Below are 17,421 nucleotides of genomic sequence, written 5' to 3'. Positions count from 1 at the left end.
ACCGAGATCACACCATCGTGCTCCAGCCTGGGCAACAAGAGCAAAACTCTGTGTCAAAAAAAAAAAAGAATCGAGGTCTCAGGGGTGAGAGAGGCCTTCTTGAACCTTCCAGGCCAGGTGTCCACTGGAACAGCTGTATGAGTGACCTGCACTGCTTCCTGGGAGCAGTCCTGCCCACTCAGGCCACAGAATCTGAGAAATAATCAATCATTGTCATTTCCAGCCACTAAGTTTGGGATGGTTTGTTCTGTGGCAACAGGTGACACATGCAGCCATCCCGAAGTGGAATTCTGCCATGACCAAAACCTAAAACATGTGGCCCTGCCCTTGGACCCAGCCAGACCCTGACGGACAGGACGAAATGACTCCTGGAGGCTGGAGAAAGGGGGCCGTGTGTGTACCAGCTGAAGAAGTAGAAAGAAGGTCACCCGCAGTGACAGGGAAGATGGGGTGTCTCCCCTGTGAACTCCAGCATCTGGCTAAGGGGTCCAGGATGAACCTGGCTTCTTTTTGCTGCCTAGGATAACACATGGGAAGAAAAAGATGAAAAGAAGGAACTGTTCCATTTTCAAGCAGAATTTAAAGGAACTGTTTCCAATCCAGGATGTGCTAGGTGGAGAATAAAAATGTTTCTTCTTCCCAACCTCTCCAGCTGGCAAAAGATTCTAAAAGAGATGGCCTCAGGGCAAAGATCAAATCCCAGACACTGGCCTTAAGGGTGAGGTCCAAATCCACTTTGTTAAAACTTAGAAGATTCAGGCAGCATCTTACGGACCCTCTGGCAGGCTCTCCCGTGGCACCCTGACTCCCAACCCAACACGGAGCACTCAGGATGGGGGTGGGGGCAGGGGGGCATTTTTGTCCAGGGAAGCAGAATTCTAAGTTGATAGAAATCCCACAGTGGTTTTCAAGCACTTGGAACAGCTTGGACTAAAAGGGAGAGACGGCTCAAAGTGCAGGGAGGCCTCTGGGTGCCCACGTCCTACAGGTGGGAGGTAGGCTGGGAGTGCAGCAAGCACGGGCCATTTCTTACAGAACAGGAAAGGAGCTGCCAAGAGCGACAGCAGGACACAGAGGGCAGAGCATGGCCGGGGCAGCAGCGGACAAGGGACAATTCCCGGAAGCTGCAGTGAAGGCTCATCAAGGCTCATCAGGGAACGCCCTGCAGCCAGGGCTGAGGGGTGGACAATAGGTGCCCGGCTCAGCTTGGGAATTGCCACAGTGCAGTGATGGCCACATGCCTCCCACGCCTACTGTGATGGGCTACATGTGTCCCCCCAAATTTACACACTGAGGTCCCAACTCCAGTGTCTCAGAATGGAACTGCATTTGCAGAGAGGGCCTTTACAGGGGGGATTAAGGTAACAAGGCCATTAGGTTGGGCTTTAATCCAACAGGACCCATGTCCTTATAAAAAGAGGAGATGAGGTCACAGACACACACGCAGATGATCACGTGAGGACACAGGGAGAAAACAGTGTCTACAAGCCGAGGAGAGTGGCTGCAGGAGAAACCAACCCTGCCCACACCTGGATCTCAGACTCCCAGGGAACCACCAGGTCCAGAGGGCAGACCACAGCAGTCATGGGTGGCCCCAACCAGCCACGTCTCTGGTGTGCACACCCTCGCTCAGCCCTCAGACGCAGAGATGCGCCTGCCTTTAGCACTGGGGCCTTGGCAAGCAGGACGCACGTGGAGGCTTGATAGGCCCTTGTCTCAAGCCTGTCTTCTGGGAGCACTTCCACTCAGAACCCAGCCGCCTGGCCTGCGGGAGCCCAGGCAACCCTGCTGAAGGAAGCGTGTGGAAGGCCCCAGTGGAGAAGGCCACAGAGAAGACGCCCCAACCCCCTACTGAGCCCCTGCAGACGTAGCCCCACAAGGGACCCACCCAGTGCCAAGTGGTGCAGAAGCACCACTCAATCCACCCGGATTCAACAACCAGGAAAGCTGCTGAGCTGGGAGAGCTGGTTACACAACCTCAAATAACCAGAACACTACTGAAAACATGTTTAGCTGACAAATGCCATTCTAAGAAGGGTTTACACGCAAACGAGAAAATAAAGACCCCTAACAACCAAAAACCAGATGACAGCATCCAAAGATCATCACAGGACTCAACCTGAACCTTGTGACTTTACAACCATCTACAAACTCATGAACAAGCTAAGCCATGTGATGATGAAATCATTCATTCCCCTGAATCGGGCACCCCCTCTCCACCCCTATGGGTCAGTGAGGGTATTGTCCCCAGGGTGCTCCAGCATGGGCGGCATGCCCTTCCCTGCACACTCTCCATCCACACCCTGCGATACTGCACAGTCATCCGTCTCCAGCAATCCCTCTGCGATTTGGAATGTGGAGGAGCAGCTCACTTGACAGTTAATAGCACCCGTGGCTGCCCTGAAGCTGTACCTGGGCCATCTGTGCAGCGGTGTTTCCCTTTGCCCCCATGTAGACCATGGCCAGGGCACAGGACATGCTCATGGGTGAGAAAAACACATTCTTCGAGTTGTCTTTACCCAGTGTTTTCAAAAGGTTTAAGGCAAAGGTGCCATTTGCTTCTGCGAGAATATCCATGATGGCAGACCTGGAACAAGATTTAAAATCAGAATCACATAAGCACAGCTTCCACGGGACTGCATCTCACACGCCTTACTGATAGTCACCACCGACGCTGTGGTTCGGTGGGCAAACAGACACACACACAGAACTCTGGGTGTTTCTTTTTAGGACCCTCCAAATTATTGTGTGTGTTTCTAATGTTAAGTGTGGAAAACAAGAGTTCTATGTGTAATGCAGCCCCGTTTTGTGAGGACTCCTCCCTGCACACCTGCCCGTACACGGAGAAAGTGCGGGAGGAGGCACCCTGTCCCGGAGTCACTTTCTTGGGATGGAATTACAGAAGGGTATTGCCTTTGGCTTCTGCGTTTGTATTCTTTGGTGTGTTTTGTGGGCTTAAATGTACTGTTTTAATTTGAAAAATATTCAAAATGATAAATTCACTGACAGTTACACAAGAAAAGATGGCCAAATGTGTTTATAATGAGAGAGAGAACCCCATTTCAGGGTAACAAGAGCCTTAAAATAAAAGAAGATAAATCAAGCCACACACAAAGATGCGTGAAAGCCTTTCAAATGCCTCCTGACCCTTGGATCTCCTTCTAGGAAATCCCTGCAGGTGGCAAAGCCCCAATCTTAGACCACGCTTGGAGACCTCCTGCTGCCACAAGCCAGGCCTTCCTGCTCCTGAACTCACAGCACACTCAGGGCACCACCTTGCCTCCCGGGCTATGGGGGCGTGCCCATCTCCACCTTCAGAGACAGGCGCAGGGGTAGGGTCAGGCTGCACACATCTCTCTAGCCCCGCCGTGCAGGGGGTGTGGCAGCCCCAGCAGGGTCCAGAGCAGGAATACAGCTGGATCATCGGGGCGGGGGAGCTGGGTATCTTCAGGCAAGTCGGAATCACAGAATCACAACGTGTTAAAGCCCAGTAAGTCCTTAGAGAGACCTACCTTCAATGCCCCTCTGCACTAGAGAGAAGGTGAAGTTGACAGAAGTGAAGCTAAGAAGTAGCTGGGCTTGAAACGCAGCGCCAACGCCCTGTCTGGGCTACTGCTCAAGAAGAATCTGCAGAATCAGGTGAGAGGACAGGGGCAGGTAAGGACCCCACAGGCAGTCAGGTTGGGGAGGAGGGGACGTGGGAATACAGGGATGCGGGGCCTGCCTGCTCTGACACAGTTCTCAAATGTTTACCAAATGAATATGTCCCACTCGGAGAATGCCAGCATTCTAAGACAGTCCCAGTGACTCACTTGAGCAGTGAGTGGGAACCCACAGAACAAGGAAGGCGAGAAGCTGGAGCAGATATTTCCTGGAGCACATAGGAGAGGGAAGGAGGTGCCTACTGAAGGCCCTGTGAGGAGATGCTGAATTAACCAGTTCTCCACCATGCATGCCTTTACATTCATAGCTGGGGTTGGCTGAACAAGTGCCCCAAAGATACCTGGGTCCTAATCCCTGGGACCTGTGAATGCCCTCTTACATGGCAAAAGGGACTGTGCGGCATGATTAAATTCAGGCTCTTGAGATGGGAGATTATCCTGGAGTGGTCCAGTTGGCCCTAAATGTAACCACAGGTGTCCTTCTAAGAGGGAGGCAGTGGGAGATCTCACGGGAAAAAGCAATGCAAAGAATAAAGCAAAAGGCCCCTCCACTGGCCTTGAAGATGAAGGGGCCTCAAGCCAAGGAGTGCAAGGACCGCAGATGCAGTAGCTTGGGTGCCCTTATGATTACATATATGGAAAAGAATGTTGATTCTGTTCATTCTAATTTCACTCTACTGTTACTGGTCTGTGTTAACTGTTTCATGCTGAATTGTAATAAAATGCATTGGAACTGGCCTTAACTTAAAATACTTAGTTTACATAGTCGAGTATGACCAAAGAACTTTTCTCTTTGGTGGCACCACATCACAATGGATGCAATTACTCAGATACGGTCCTGCAATGAGAACACAAGCCATCTATGCTGATAACAGCAGTCATTGGTGTTAATCCCAGCACACATAACAGCCCCAGCAATACAAGGCCGGCCCAGGACCTTAACTAGAAGGTCACTGAACACATCAGATCTCATCTCATCAGGCCTGACCCACACCAGAAAGGATGCAGGCAGCTGCAGGGCGTATCCCTGTCATTAGGCACAAGGGCATCCCAGAAAGCAAAAGTGCCCAAAAAATGGACTCAGGTGCCCCCTCGCATCTGAGTATTCAGACAGCATGTGAACATTAATTACTAATTTTCTGTACCTCAGTTTTCCAAAGCCAAACTTTAGGTAAAAAAAAAAAAAAAGGAGGAAGAAAGTAACTTAAATGCCAATTTGTGGTTAAAGTTTCCTCTTTGCCTTGAAGACATCAAAGCTCGTAATAGTTTGCCTGTAGGAAGTTTAATTCAAACACTGAGCGGTAAGGAGATCCGGGCTGGACCACACGATTGTCTCCACAGGTCTGGGCGACCTGGAAAGGGCTGCGGAATTGGCCAAGCCCAGCACGGCCAGTCCAGGGAACACACGCAGGGGGCCGGATGGCAGCGTTCGGCGCCGATCCCTCGGCCTCTCTCCGCCTCCCGCCGGGCTCCCGACACTCGGCGCCCCAAGACTGAGCACGCGTCCTCCGGGTCGCGGAGCAGGCGAGGGGTCACGGAGGCCGCGGGGCCCACGGGGGTCACCTGTGGCCCGGGAGGCTCTGCGCCGCCCCCATCCCGCGCCGGCCGCCTCTTCTGTGGGCGCTGGGCCTGTGCGCCCGGGGTCCCCGCGTCAGCGGCGTCACCGGCCGAGCTCGCGGCCACGCACGACTCACCGGCCGCGTCGCCGTCCTCCGCAGCTGCGAGGCTCCGGAAGGGAACCCAAGCCGGACGCTCGCCCGGGCTCCCGCCCTGCTGGGACGGCGAGGGTCGCAGCCCCGCGCGGCCACGCCCCATTCTCGGGGCTCCCGCGTCCCCGCGCGCCGTTGACCCACGCGCGTTCCCGGCCCCGCCGCCCTCTGCCCCGCCCCACTCCCTCTCCCGCCACACACGCTCGCGCCCCCGGCTTTCCCGACTTGGGAGCGGCAAACCCAAGCCAGCGTGTCCGAGCGGCCCCCAAGCCAGACACTTACCCCAGGGCGGGGAGCGAGTGGAACGGCGGGTAGAGACGCCGGAGCCACCCCGGACCTCAAATACCCGCGGGGAGGCGGGCGGAGTCCCGGGCCCGGAGCACTGAGAGAGAGGCGGGGCGGGACGCGCGGGTCAACCCCACCCTGCCCGGAGGCCTTGGCTTTGACTGGTTCAGGGCCCCAGCGGCGTGTTTCTGGTGCCTCTAGAGAGACTGAATGCTGGCCTGGTTCCAGAAAAGGGCCAGCTCCTGATACACGGCCATTCACTGGGGAGTGCAGAGCACGCATTTAAAAATGAGCCGACTAGATACAGCTCACAAAGACTTTGCTGATAAAACAGCTTGCGGCAAAGAAGCCAGCCAGGGGCCAGCGCGGTGGCTCACCCCAGTAATCCCAACATTCTGGGAGGCCGAGGCGGGCGGATCACTTGAGGTCAGGAGTTCCAGACCAGCCTGGCCAACATGGCAAAACCCCGTCTCTACTAAAAATACAAAAATTAGCCGAGTGTAGTGGCGCGTGCCTGTAATCCCAGCTGCTGGGGAAGCTGAGGCAGGATAATCACTTGAACCCGGGAGGCAGAGGTTGCAGTGAGCCGAGATGGTGCCACTGCACTGCACTGCAGCCTGGTCCATCTCAAAAAAGGAAAAAAAAAAAAAAAGCAGACTAAAGAGCTTTTGCAAGGCAAAAGGAATAGTCAAGCAGAGTACACAGACTACCCACAGAGTGGGAGAAAATCTTCGCAATCTATACATCCGACAAAGCAGTAATATCCAGAATCTACAAGAAACTCAAACAAATTAGCAAGAAAAAAACAATCCCATCAAAAAGTCGGCTGGCATGAATAGACAATTCTCAAAAGAGTGTATACAAATGGCCAACACACATATGAAAAAATGCTCCACATCACTAATGATTAGGGAATGCAACTCAAAACCACAATGTGACACCACCTCACTCCCGCAAGAGTGGCCATCACCAAAAGGCAAAAACTCAAAAAACAATAGATGTTGGCGTGGATTCGGTGAAAAGGAAACACCTCTACACTGCTGATGGAAATGTAAACCACTGTGGAAAATAGTGTGGAGATTCCTTCCATAACTAAAAACAGAATTACCATGTGATCCAGCAATCCCACTACTGGATATCTACCCAGAGGAAAATAAGTCAATATACGAAAAAGATACTTGCACACACATGTTAGCAGCACACTTCGCAACTGCAAAAACATGAAACCAACCCAAATGCCCATAATCAAAGAGTGGATAAAGAAACTGTAGTGTGCATATATGATGGAATGCTACTCAGCCATAAAAAGGAATGAATTAATGGCATTTGCAACCTGAATGGGATTGGAGACCATTGTTCTAAGTGAAGTAACTCAGGAATGGAAAACCAAAAATTGTATGTTCTCACTCATAAGTGGGAGCTAAACTATGAGGATGCAAAGGCATAAGAATGATACAATGGACTTCGGGGACCTGGGGGAAAAGGCTGGGAAGGGAGTGAGGGATAAAAGGCTACAAATTGAGTTCAGTGTATACTGCTAAGGTGATAGATGCACCAAAATCTCACAAATCACCACTAAAGAACTTACTTGGTAGGGTGGGGTGGCTCATGCCTGTAATCTCAGCACTTTGGGAGGCCAAGGTGGGCAGATCACAAGGTCAGGAGTTCAAGACCAGCCTGGCCAGCATGGTGAAACCCCATCTCTACTAAAAATACAAAAAAATTAGTCAGGCATGGTGGCACACGCCTGTAGACCCAGCTACTGAGGAGACTGAGGCAGGAGAATTGCTTGAACCCAGCAGGCGGAGGTTGGTTGTAGTGAGCTGAGATCATGCCACTGCACTCCAGCCTGGGCAACAGAGCAAGACTCCACCTCAGAAAAAAAAAAAAAAAAAAAAAAAAAAACTTGCCATGTAACCAAATACTGCATGTTCTCCAAAAACCTGTGGAAATAAAAAACTAATATAGATATATATTTTTTTAATTTAAAAATAAATTGTGTGTACTATCGAGCGGTGTGTTAAGGACTTCTGGTTCTCTCCAGGCCCATAGGGATTAGACCCCAGGGTACTGACAGGTTAGCCAAGGAAGTGTAAAAACTCCATTCCATCTGCCATCTCAGATGGAGCAGCCTTGGAAAACAGAAACATCTAGCGTCAATGGAAGTAGGGAAAATGCTAGCCAGGTATTTTACATGAATTCAATTTTGAGAACTCGAGCTGTTTTACTCCTTCTGTCCTTACCCTAAGGCGGAGTTTCTCAACATCAACACTGCTGACTGCATGAACCCCATAACTTGTGGTTGTGGGTCTGTCCAGGCATTACAGATGTTTCACAAAATCTCTGGTGGAGATCCACCAAGTGGATGCCAGTAGCAAACCACACGCCCCTCCCTAGTTGTGGCTTAATTAGTCTTTAGTGATATAAATTGCAAATATTTCCCCCAGCTTGTCGTCTGTTTTCTGACATTGCTTCTGGTGATTTTGGCATACACTCTTTTAATGTAGTCAACTTTAATGATTTTTCCTTTATTGTTTCTGAGTCATAGAAAAACTTTCTCTATTCACAAGGAGCAGTATCTTTTAGGAAAAAAAAAAAAACCTCTAGATTATAGAGTTCACCAATGTTTTCTTCTAGTATTTGTACAGTTTTATTTTTTATATTTAGATTGCTGATCCATTTAAAGTTTATTCTGGGCCGGGCTCGGTGGCTCAAGCCTGTAATCCCAGCACTTTGGGAGGCCGAGACGGGCGGATCACGAGGTCAGGAGATCGAGACCATCCTGGCTAACACGGTGAAACCCCGTCTCTACTAAAAAATACAAAAAACTAGCCGGGCGCGGTGGCGGGCGCCTGTAGTCCCAGCTACTCGGGAGGCTGAGGCAGGAGAATGGCGGGAACCCGGGAGGCGGAGCTTGCAGTGAGCCGAGATCACGCCACTGCACTCCAGCCTGGGCGGCAGAGCGAGACTCCGTCTCAAAAAAAAAAAAAAAGTTTATTCTGGTGTATGGGAGATATAGATCCAATTTTAACTCGCTTTCAAGTGACTTTCAGTTTTTCCACCTCTGTTTATTGAAAAACCATATTTTCACTAATGTCTTCACATGCCACATATGTTATGTATCAAAGAGCTACTTATACTTGGGTCTGATTCTGGACTTTCAATTTGGTTCTACTGGTCAGATTCTTTCAATTTTAGAGTTTTCCTCATATGATTTAATATCTCATACAGTGCGTTCTCCTTAGTGCTCTTCTGCTTCAGATTTTCCTGTCTATCCTTGCTGCTTTTTCTCCCATACAAACTTTTTTGTAGTTGTTTGTTTGTTTTGAGATGGAGTCTCACTCTGTCGCCCAGGCTGGAGTGCAGTGGTGTGATCTCGGCTCACTGCAACCTCCATCTTCTGAGTTCAAGCGATTCTCACGCCTCAGCCTCCCGAGTAGCTGGGATTACAGGCACATGCCACCACGCCCAGCTAATTTTTGTATTTTTAGCAGAGATGAGAGTTCACCATGTTGGCCAGGCTAGTCTCGAACTCCCGAACTCATGATCCGCCCTCCTCAGCCTCCCAAAGTGCTGGGATTACAGGTGTGAGCCACTACCCCCAGCCTCTCCCATACAAACTTAAGAGTCAACTTGTCTAGCTCTGGAAAAAAAAAAATCTTGTTGGTGGGGCATGGTGGCTTACACCTGTAATCCCACCACTTTGGGAGGCCAAAACAGGTGGATCTCTTGAGGTCAGGAGTTCGACACCAGCCTGGCCAACATGGTGAAACCCCATCTCTACTAAGAATACAAAAATTAGCTGGACCTGATGGCGTGTGCCTATAATCCCAGCTACTTGGGAGGCTGAAGCAGGAGAATTGCTTGAACCTGGGAGGCAGAGGTTGCAGTGAGCCAAGATGGTGCCATTATACTCCAGCCTGAGTGACGGAGTGAGACTCTGTCTCAAGAAAAATAAAAATTTTAAAAAATAAAATTCAACTATAGTCAAGCAGGCCAGGTGCAGTTGCTCATGCCTGCAATCCCAGGACTTTGGGAGGCAGAGATGAGTGGATCACCAGAGCGAGACTCCATCTCAAAAAATAAAAATAAAAAATAAAATGAAAATAAAAATAAGTCTTGTTGGTAATCTATTAGAAAGATATTGAATTTACATATTACCCTGTTATAAACCAACATTTGTACTTTGATTTAGTTGTTCTAGCCAAGAACATGCTGGGTCTTTCTGTTCATTCATATAATTTTTTTCCCTTTTCCTTTAAAGTTTTGTTCATGTAAGATTTGCACATTTCGGCCGGGCGCGGTGGCTCAAGCCTGTAATCCCAGCACTTTGGGAGGCCGAGGCGGGTGGATCACGAGGTCAGGAGATCGAGACTATCCTGGCTAACATGGTGAAACCCCGTCTCTACTAAAAATACAAAAAACTAGCCGGGCGTGGTGGCGGGCGCCTGTAGTCTCAGCTACTTGGGAGGCTGAGGCGGGAGAATGGCGTGAACCCGGGAGGCGGAGCTTGCAGTGAGCCGAGATCACGCCACTGCACTCCAGCCTGGGAGACACAGCGAGACTCCGTCTCAAAAAAAAAAAAAAAAAAAAAAAAAAAAAAAGATTTGCACATTTCTTGTTTAGTTTATTCCTAGTTATTTTATCTCTTCGCTGGTATTGTATGTAAGCAAGTTTCTTCCATTATATTTTCCAACTAGCTTTTGTTTGTGGATGAGAAAATTAATTGTTTTTATGTATTAACTTTATAACCTGCTTCCTTACTTAATTTTTTTACTATTTGTATTTTTTTTTTTTTTTTTTTTTTTTTTTGAGACAGAGTCTCGCTCTGCCGCCCAGGCTGGAGTGCAGTGGCGTGATCTCGGCTCACTGCAAGCTCCACCTCCCGGGTTCCCGCCATTCTCCTGCCTCAGCCTCCCGAGTAGCTGGGACTACAGGCGCCGCCACCTCCCCTGGCTAGTTTTTTTGTATTTTTTAGTAGAGACGGGGTTTCACTGTGTCAGCCAGGATGGTCTCGATCTCCTGACCTCGTGATCCGCCCGTCTCGGCCTCCCAAAGTGCTGGGATTACAGGCTTGAGCCACCGCGCCCGGCCTACTATTTGTATTTTTTATTGATTCTTTTAAGTCATCTATAGCTATACTATATCACCTATAAATAGAAATAGTTGTACTTCTTTCTCCAATGTTCATCCCTCTAATCGTTTTCTCTTATTTGATTGCATTGGCTGATACCTTCAATGGAGCAAATTGCTTGACCACTTGTGGTGTTAGTATCTACAAAATGAAAGGGTGAAGCCCTTTTGGCTTCACCAAAGGGCAAGTTGTTCGTAACTTAATTGCTTCTTCTCAAAATAGGTTTACTGGGCAGGGAGACCTAGGAAGGGGTTCTGTAGTCTGGCATTCTCTGCCGTCCCGCCTGGATTTAAATTAGGTTGAAGAACTATTTCCAAATTACATAGGTTAATAATTCTGGGCTCAGCATCCTCCTAGAGAGACATATCTGGCAAAAAGTTGTTTCGTACATGTTTATGACATTTTCATTACATCGTATTCTAACAGGCTTATAATGAAAAGCAATCAAACCAAAAGTAACCAGGTTTTTAGTAATAGATGAGTGCACAGTTGGAGAACTACTCCGATGAGTGGTTCTGATGCTCGTGGGACAAAGGCCTGGGTTTTCGTTGTCTATAATCAAATGTGAAAAAGCAGTTTGATGTGGCACCACTGGAAATGCATACAGGCCACTTTTCCCCCTCTTTAGCCATTTTCAGAGGGGAAAGGAGAGGGGATGCCGGCATTCTCCAAAAAAAGATGGTTTTCTCCTGGAAAACCCATCTCCGGAGCCTCACGCCTGAAGTTCTAAAGGTAACATTCAGGCTCTTCTATGTTTTTTCTCTTTCTCCTCTTTCTCATTTAATAGGGAATTGGTCAATCACGCAATGTACCCTTGGGGCTAACCTCCCGGTGGAGAGCCTCGCCCTCTCTCTGGACCCAGAGTGAGGAAGGAAAGATGAGCAGGGGTGAATCAGTGGACTTCTGAGTCTCATTTTAGTTTTCCTCAGAACTTTTCAGGGACTGGGCCTTCACTCAGGAAATGTCCCAGGCAGCTGTCTTGAAAACTGAGTTCAGGGTGCCTCTAAGCTATCTCAGTGCCAGGTGGTGGCTGGAGGAGAGGTTAATGCCACTGTTAGAGGAAACCAGAGAGCTGAAGGCAGGAGCGGAGCGTCATAGTCTGTTTGCAGAGGATCACGCTCACAATCGTTATTCCATGGAACTCGGTGATTCATTGGTGTAATGTTCAGAAAATTCGTTTCATACATAAGATGTCATAACAAAGACCTGCCTTCAGGAAAAGTCTTTTTCTTTCCCACCAGCTTCATTGGTCCCTGCTGCTAACCATGACTGAAAACACATGGGTTTTACTTAGCAAGAGCATGACATTTTCTTTTCTCAAACTTCTTTGGATGGGGACTAGTTCAGTTTTGGTTTGAAAGGACTTCAGTACTCCATGTAAAAGAAAAGTAAACAAAGCCTTTTTGGTGTGTAAACCAGAAAGTATCTGAGACGAGTATCAGTCAATTTAGAAGTTTATTTTGCCAAAGTTAAGGACGGGCCCATGACACAGACTCAGGAGATCCTGAAAACACGTGCCTAAGGTGGTTGGGGTACAGCTTGGTTTTATACGTTTTAGGGAGACATAAGACATCAATCAGTACATATAAGATGTACATTGGTTCGGTTTGAAAAGGTGAAACAACTATAAGCAGGTGGGGAGGCTCCAGGACATAAGTCGATTCAAAGATGTTCTGATTTTCAGTTGGTTTAAAAGAGTTCATCTGAAGACCTGGAATCAATTCAGTTGAAGGAAGTGTCTGGGTTATGATAAGGGGTTGTGGAGACCAAGGTTCTTATTACGCAGATGAAGAGCCTCCAAGTAGCAGGCTTCAGAGAGGACAGATTGTAAATGTCTCTCATCAGACTTCAAATGTGCCAGACTCACAGTTAATTCTCTCCTGGATCAGGAAAAAGACCTGGAAAAGGGAAAGGATTCTCTACAAAATGTAGATTTCCCCCACAAGAGACAGCTTTGCAGGGCCAATTTCAAAATATGCCAAATAAATATATTTTGGGGTAAAATACTTTGATTTCTTTCAGGGCCTGCTGTTTGTCATGTGATGCTATATGAGGGCCAGGCTGGAATTTGGTGTCTGATTGCTACAAAAAACAAACAAACAAACAAACAAAACAGCTGTTTCACTAGTATTAAGATCTCTATTTTAACGTTCATGTTGGTCAGTTGTGTCTGAATTCCAGTGGGAGGAAAGCAAGTCCTGCCCCCTCTTCCCATCATGCCCCGAACTAGTTTTTCAGGTTAACTTTGGAATGCCCTTGACCAAGAGGAGGGGTCCATTCAGATGCTTGCAGAGCTGAGAGTTTTATTTTTAGTTTACAGCTGTTTACAAGACAGTCTGAATTTACAATCAGGAAATTGGAAATAGAGATTTGCCAGCTTTAGCATGTGTCCCTGAAGCTTAAAAAAATAAAAATAAAAAAGATTTACTAGGGATCTTGGTCATGGGTACTAAACACATCTCATTTTACTTTTGAATTTGGGATTGTTGCAAGTAAATATTTTGTATTGCTCCACTTTATTTTTTGAAACACTTCCCCTTTCAAATGTTAGAAATCATAGATTGACAAAAACACATTCAAAAAGAATGTGTAACCCACAAACCAGCTCATCTAACACAAATCAGGTTCGGTGTAAGAACACCGCACTGTAACTCACCCATGACCAAATCAAAGAACAGCAACTAAGAGATCGCTGTGAATGAGTACATTCTGTTCTGCTGACATATCAGCTCTAACACAAAAAGGGAGAAAAGGAGTTCTCCTGAATAACTGTGACTATTTCACCGTGACACTTACATTATGTAATGTTATCATTCTCCTTGTAAATTTCTCAGAATTTCATGGATTAACAGACTGGTAAAACTTAAAGAGCATTTCTACCTTGATGTTAATGGTAAAGATGGATTTGAATTTATTTAGCAATACTTTAAAAAAACTAGGTCACAGTGAATTGAACCAAGGAAGGCTCAGTGTCTAAATGGTAAATAAACAATAAACTGGGGCCAGAGATGAGTAAAAAACTTACCCTAATGGATAAAACATCCTAGTTCACTCTATTTGGTTAATTGAATATTTATCATACAACTACAATGCAAACATTGAGATTGGTCCAGAGCTAGAACCCCTGCCCTCCAATAGAGGACATAAGTTCCTAGGCAACTACCTACACCTAATTTGTTTTCCTTATAGATAATGTAAACCAAAAATAAAATTATAAGTACCCCAGCCAACTAAATGGACCTCTCCACCAAGGCCATTCTAAAGTTAGTGTGAAAAACTAGTTCAGGCCATGATGAAAAGTGAGGCCAAACATGCCTCATTCTCATTATACACACCTGCCTTTGGAATCCAGGCACAATTCCTCATCTTAATGCAGACATTCTCTTCTATTGATTCTATCTGCATGACAGGAACCTTAGTCTCTGCAACACCTTATCTTAACCCAGACACCCAGACATTCCCTTCTACTGAGTCTAAATCTTTAGATAATAACCCTTTTCAACTAATTGCCAATTAGAGCTCTATTTTATTTTATTTTATTTATTTATTTATTTATTTGGAGACAGGGTCTCACTCTCTTGCCCAGGCTGGAGTGCAGTGGCATGATCTTGGCTCACTGCAGCCTCAACTTCCCAGACTCAAGCAATCCTACTACCATAGCCTCCCAAGTAGCTGGGACTACAGTCACATGCCACCATGCCAGACTAATTTTTTTATTTTCTGTAGAAACAATGTCCCACTATGTTGCCAGGCTGGTCTCGAACTCCTGGGCTCAATTGATCCTCCTGCTTCCGCCTCCCAATGTGCTGGGATTATAGGCATGAACCACTATACCTGGCCAGAAAATTCTTGAATTCACCTATGAACTGGAAGCCCCCATTTCCAGTTGTCTGCCTTTCTGGACCAAACCAACGTACATTTTACATGTATTGATTGATGTCTTATGTTTCCTTAGATTGTATAAATCCAAGCTGTAGCCCGACTACCTTGGGCAGATGTTCTCAGGATTTCCTAGGGTTGGGGATTTCCTGTGTCAGGAGTCATTGGTCACTCATATTTGGCTCAGAATAAATCTTTTCAAATGTTTTACAGAGTTTACCTCTTTTCATCAACAGTAGTAAACATTGCAATGTTTCCTAGGAACAACAGAAAAATTATCCAAATGACATATAGCAATACCAATCAGCAGTGTTTCTATACTTTTGTCAGAGGCATTTGAACCAGACCTACTCCATCTTGAATACAGGTAGGTCACATAAGGCTGTGCTTTAATAAGTATCATGGATCATCAAATATGAGAGCTACTGGGCTGCATTGCCAGGAGGAGGTTAGGCATTCTTAGTCACAGGATGAGATAACAGGTCAGCACAAGATAGGGGTCACAAAGACTTTGCTGATAAAACAGCTTGAGGTAAAGAAGCCAGCCAGAATCCACCAAAACCAAGATGATGACCCAAGTGACCTTGGGTCCTCCTCACTGCTCATCATACAGTAATTATAATGCATTAGCATGCTAGAAGACAGTCTGCCAGCACCAGAACAGTTTACAAATGCCATGGCAATGTTAGGAAGGTACCCTATATGCTCTAAAAAGGGGAGGAACCCTCAGTCCTGGGAGTTGCCCACCTCTTTCTCAGAAAACTCATGAATAATCCACCCCTTGTTTGGCATAGAATCAAGTGATAACTGTAAGTATAGTCAGCTGAGCAGCTCTTGCTGCTGCTCTGCCTACAGAGTAGCTACTCCTTCGTTTCTTTACTTCTCTGATAAACTTGCTTTCACTTTACTCTGTAGGCTTGCCCCAAATTCTTTCTTGTGAGAGGTCCAAGAACCCTCTCTCGGGGTCTGGATTGGGACCCCTGTCTGGTAACACTTTGTAGCTCTCATATCTGAGGGCCCATTAGAAAAAAAAAAAAAAGCAACCACTCCCAGAGACCCGCTTGGTAAACCTGACTGGAGCATGGATCACTTCTAAAGGACACCTAGCAGGCAGGCAGCAGAGAACCTGCTATGAGGCCGTGAATACGGACAAAATTCATGTAACCTCTCCTGCCAGTGTAAGGAAGTCAAGGAGGAGAGTTTAAAATAAGATGCTGTTCAAAGTGGTGCAAGACACAAGGAACAGAGATCGGATGAGACCACAGGCAATCGGCAAATACAAGATTCACTCTCTTCCTCTGAGAGGTGGTGACCCACTTTCCTAAGAGAAAAGTGTTTGGAAGACTAAGGTCCCGATTTTTTCTGCCCCAGGAAAGCTTCTGGAACAACACTTCAGGGGCTGCTGACAGGCCGCTCTGCTTCTCACCAGCCGTGAGCGTCCAACCACAAAGCAGGCCCCAGGCTTCTCTGTGTCTCCTCTGCAAGGTCAGGCTGGGGAAGACCCTAAGCTCCGCTCCCTGCACCATCCCTAGCTTGTGAGAGCAGCCACCACGCTCACTGCTCCTGCATTTATTGCAAAGAGCCCAGCTTCCTTCCAGAGTTTTCTAGTACCGAAGCAAACAACCTGCCTTATTTTCTGAAATGTCTTAGTGGAGGGTTGAGAGACACTGGGACTTATTTTGTGGGTGATCGCTCCCCAGCCTTCCTTCCAGATTTGCAGGGACTAAGTGCTAGACCCTTTCTTCCCTTACCTGTGAGAGTAGACCTGGAAGTGAGGTAAAGCCACGGTCCTTCAATCTAGGCCGAATATTGGCTTTGCTCCCTGCTCCCTGGAATTTTGAGACAAGTCCAGCATGGACTTGTCTCTCTCACTCGTACAACTCAAGTAGTTCATTGAAGTGGGTGAAAGACCCAGAAATGTAACCAGGCCACACTCTCCTACGCCTGGAATTTGTAAACCCTTCCCACAGCAAATGCATATACTTGAGGTCCCTCCCTCACTAAGTAACAGAGCTGGAAAATCATATGAGACAAACTAGTGACTAGTTCCCCATAACTTCGTGCACTAATCTTTGTTGCATGAGCATTGTATCAGATCACAGAGAATTGAGACATAGAATTGCAGGAAGCATGGTCCTTCCTTTTTCAGGAGCTCAGATGGCTGGGAAAGGCACTGTGCCCACAGAAGGGCATGTGGCTGCTCTAACCGGGCACGCAAGCACCTGTGAGAACGGAAGCCTGGAAGAACGGCTCTGCGGGCCTCAGGATGTGTTCCCTGGGGCATCAGCTGAGCTCAGACTCATAGGAAGAGTAATTTTCCAGAGTTGAGAAAGAACAAGCAAGTGACAAAGATTCCTAGGTTGGTCAAACATTAGTCAGGTTTCTTTTTTGAGATGGAATCTTGCTCTGTCACTCAGGCTGGAGTACAATCGTGCAATCTTGGTTCACTGCAACTTCTGCCTCCCAGGTTCAAGCTCCTGCCTCAGCCTCCGGAGTAGCTGGGATTACAGGCATGCACCACCATGTCCGGCTAATTTTTGTATTTTTGCTAGAAATGGGGTTTCACCATGTTGGCCAGACTGGTCTCGAACTCCTGACTTCAGGCGATCCGCTCACCTTGGCCTCCCAAAGTGCTGGTGGCGTGAGCCACTGCGCCTGGCCCATTAGCCAGGTTTCTGAAACTTCTATTAGGTCTACCTGTGCACTTCCATGTAAAATCTAGTTTTAGCAAAGAACTCCCCAGTTTCAGTGT

The 17,421-nt window shown here is 47.4% G+C and overlaps 1 protein-coding gene across 10 annotated transcripts in view; it reads right to left on the bottom strand.

Annotated features, from left to right (window-relative positions):
* LOC105487418 (serpin family B member 6) overlaps positions 1–17,421 on the bottom strand; it is a 36,829-nt gene that overhangs the window by 9,386 nt on the left and 10,022 nt on the right. For 4 of the 10 annotated variants that reach the window (XM_071097729.1, XM_071097728.1, XM_071097731.1 and 1 more), the window contains exon 2: positions 2,413–2,587. In XM_071097729.1, coding sequence (XP_070953830.1) covers positions 2,413–2,577 — 165 coding nt within the window. In that variant the 5' untranslated portion in view covers positions 2,578–2,587. Of the gene's footprint in view, positions 1–2,412; positions 2,588–3,512; positions 3,628–5,225; positions 5,789–17,421 lie in introns of those variants that run through there. The other 6 variants (XM_071097723.1, XM_071097725.1, XM_071097724.1 and 3 more) reach the window with 6 other exon arrangements.

The sequence above is a fragment of the Macaca nemestrina genome, chromosome 5 (assembly GCF_043159975.1).
Source record: "Macaca nemestrina isolate mMacNem1 chromosome 5, mMacNem.hap1, whole genome shotgun sequence".
NCBI classification, from domain to species: domain Eukaryota; kingdom Metazoa; phylum Chordata; class Mammalia; order Primates; family Cercopithecidae; genus Macaca; species Macaca nemestrina.
Note: the sequence above shows the minus strand (reverse complement) of the source record. Positions and strands in the feature narration are given on the sequence as shown.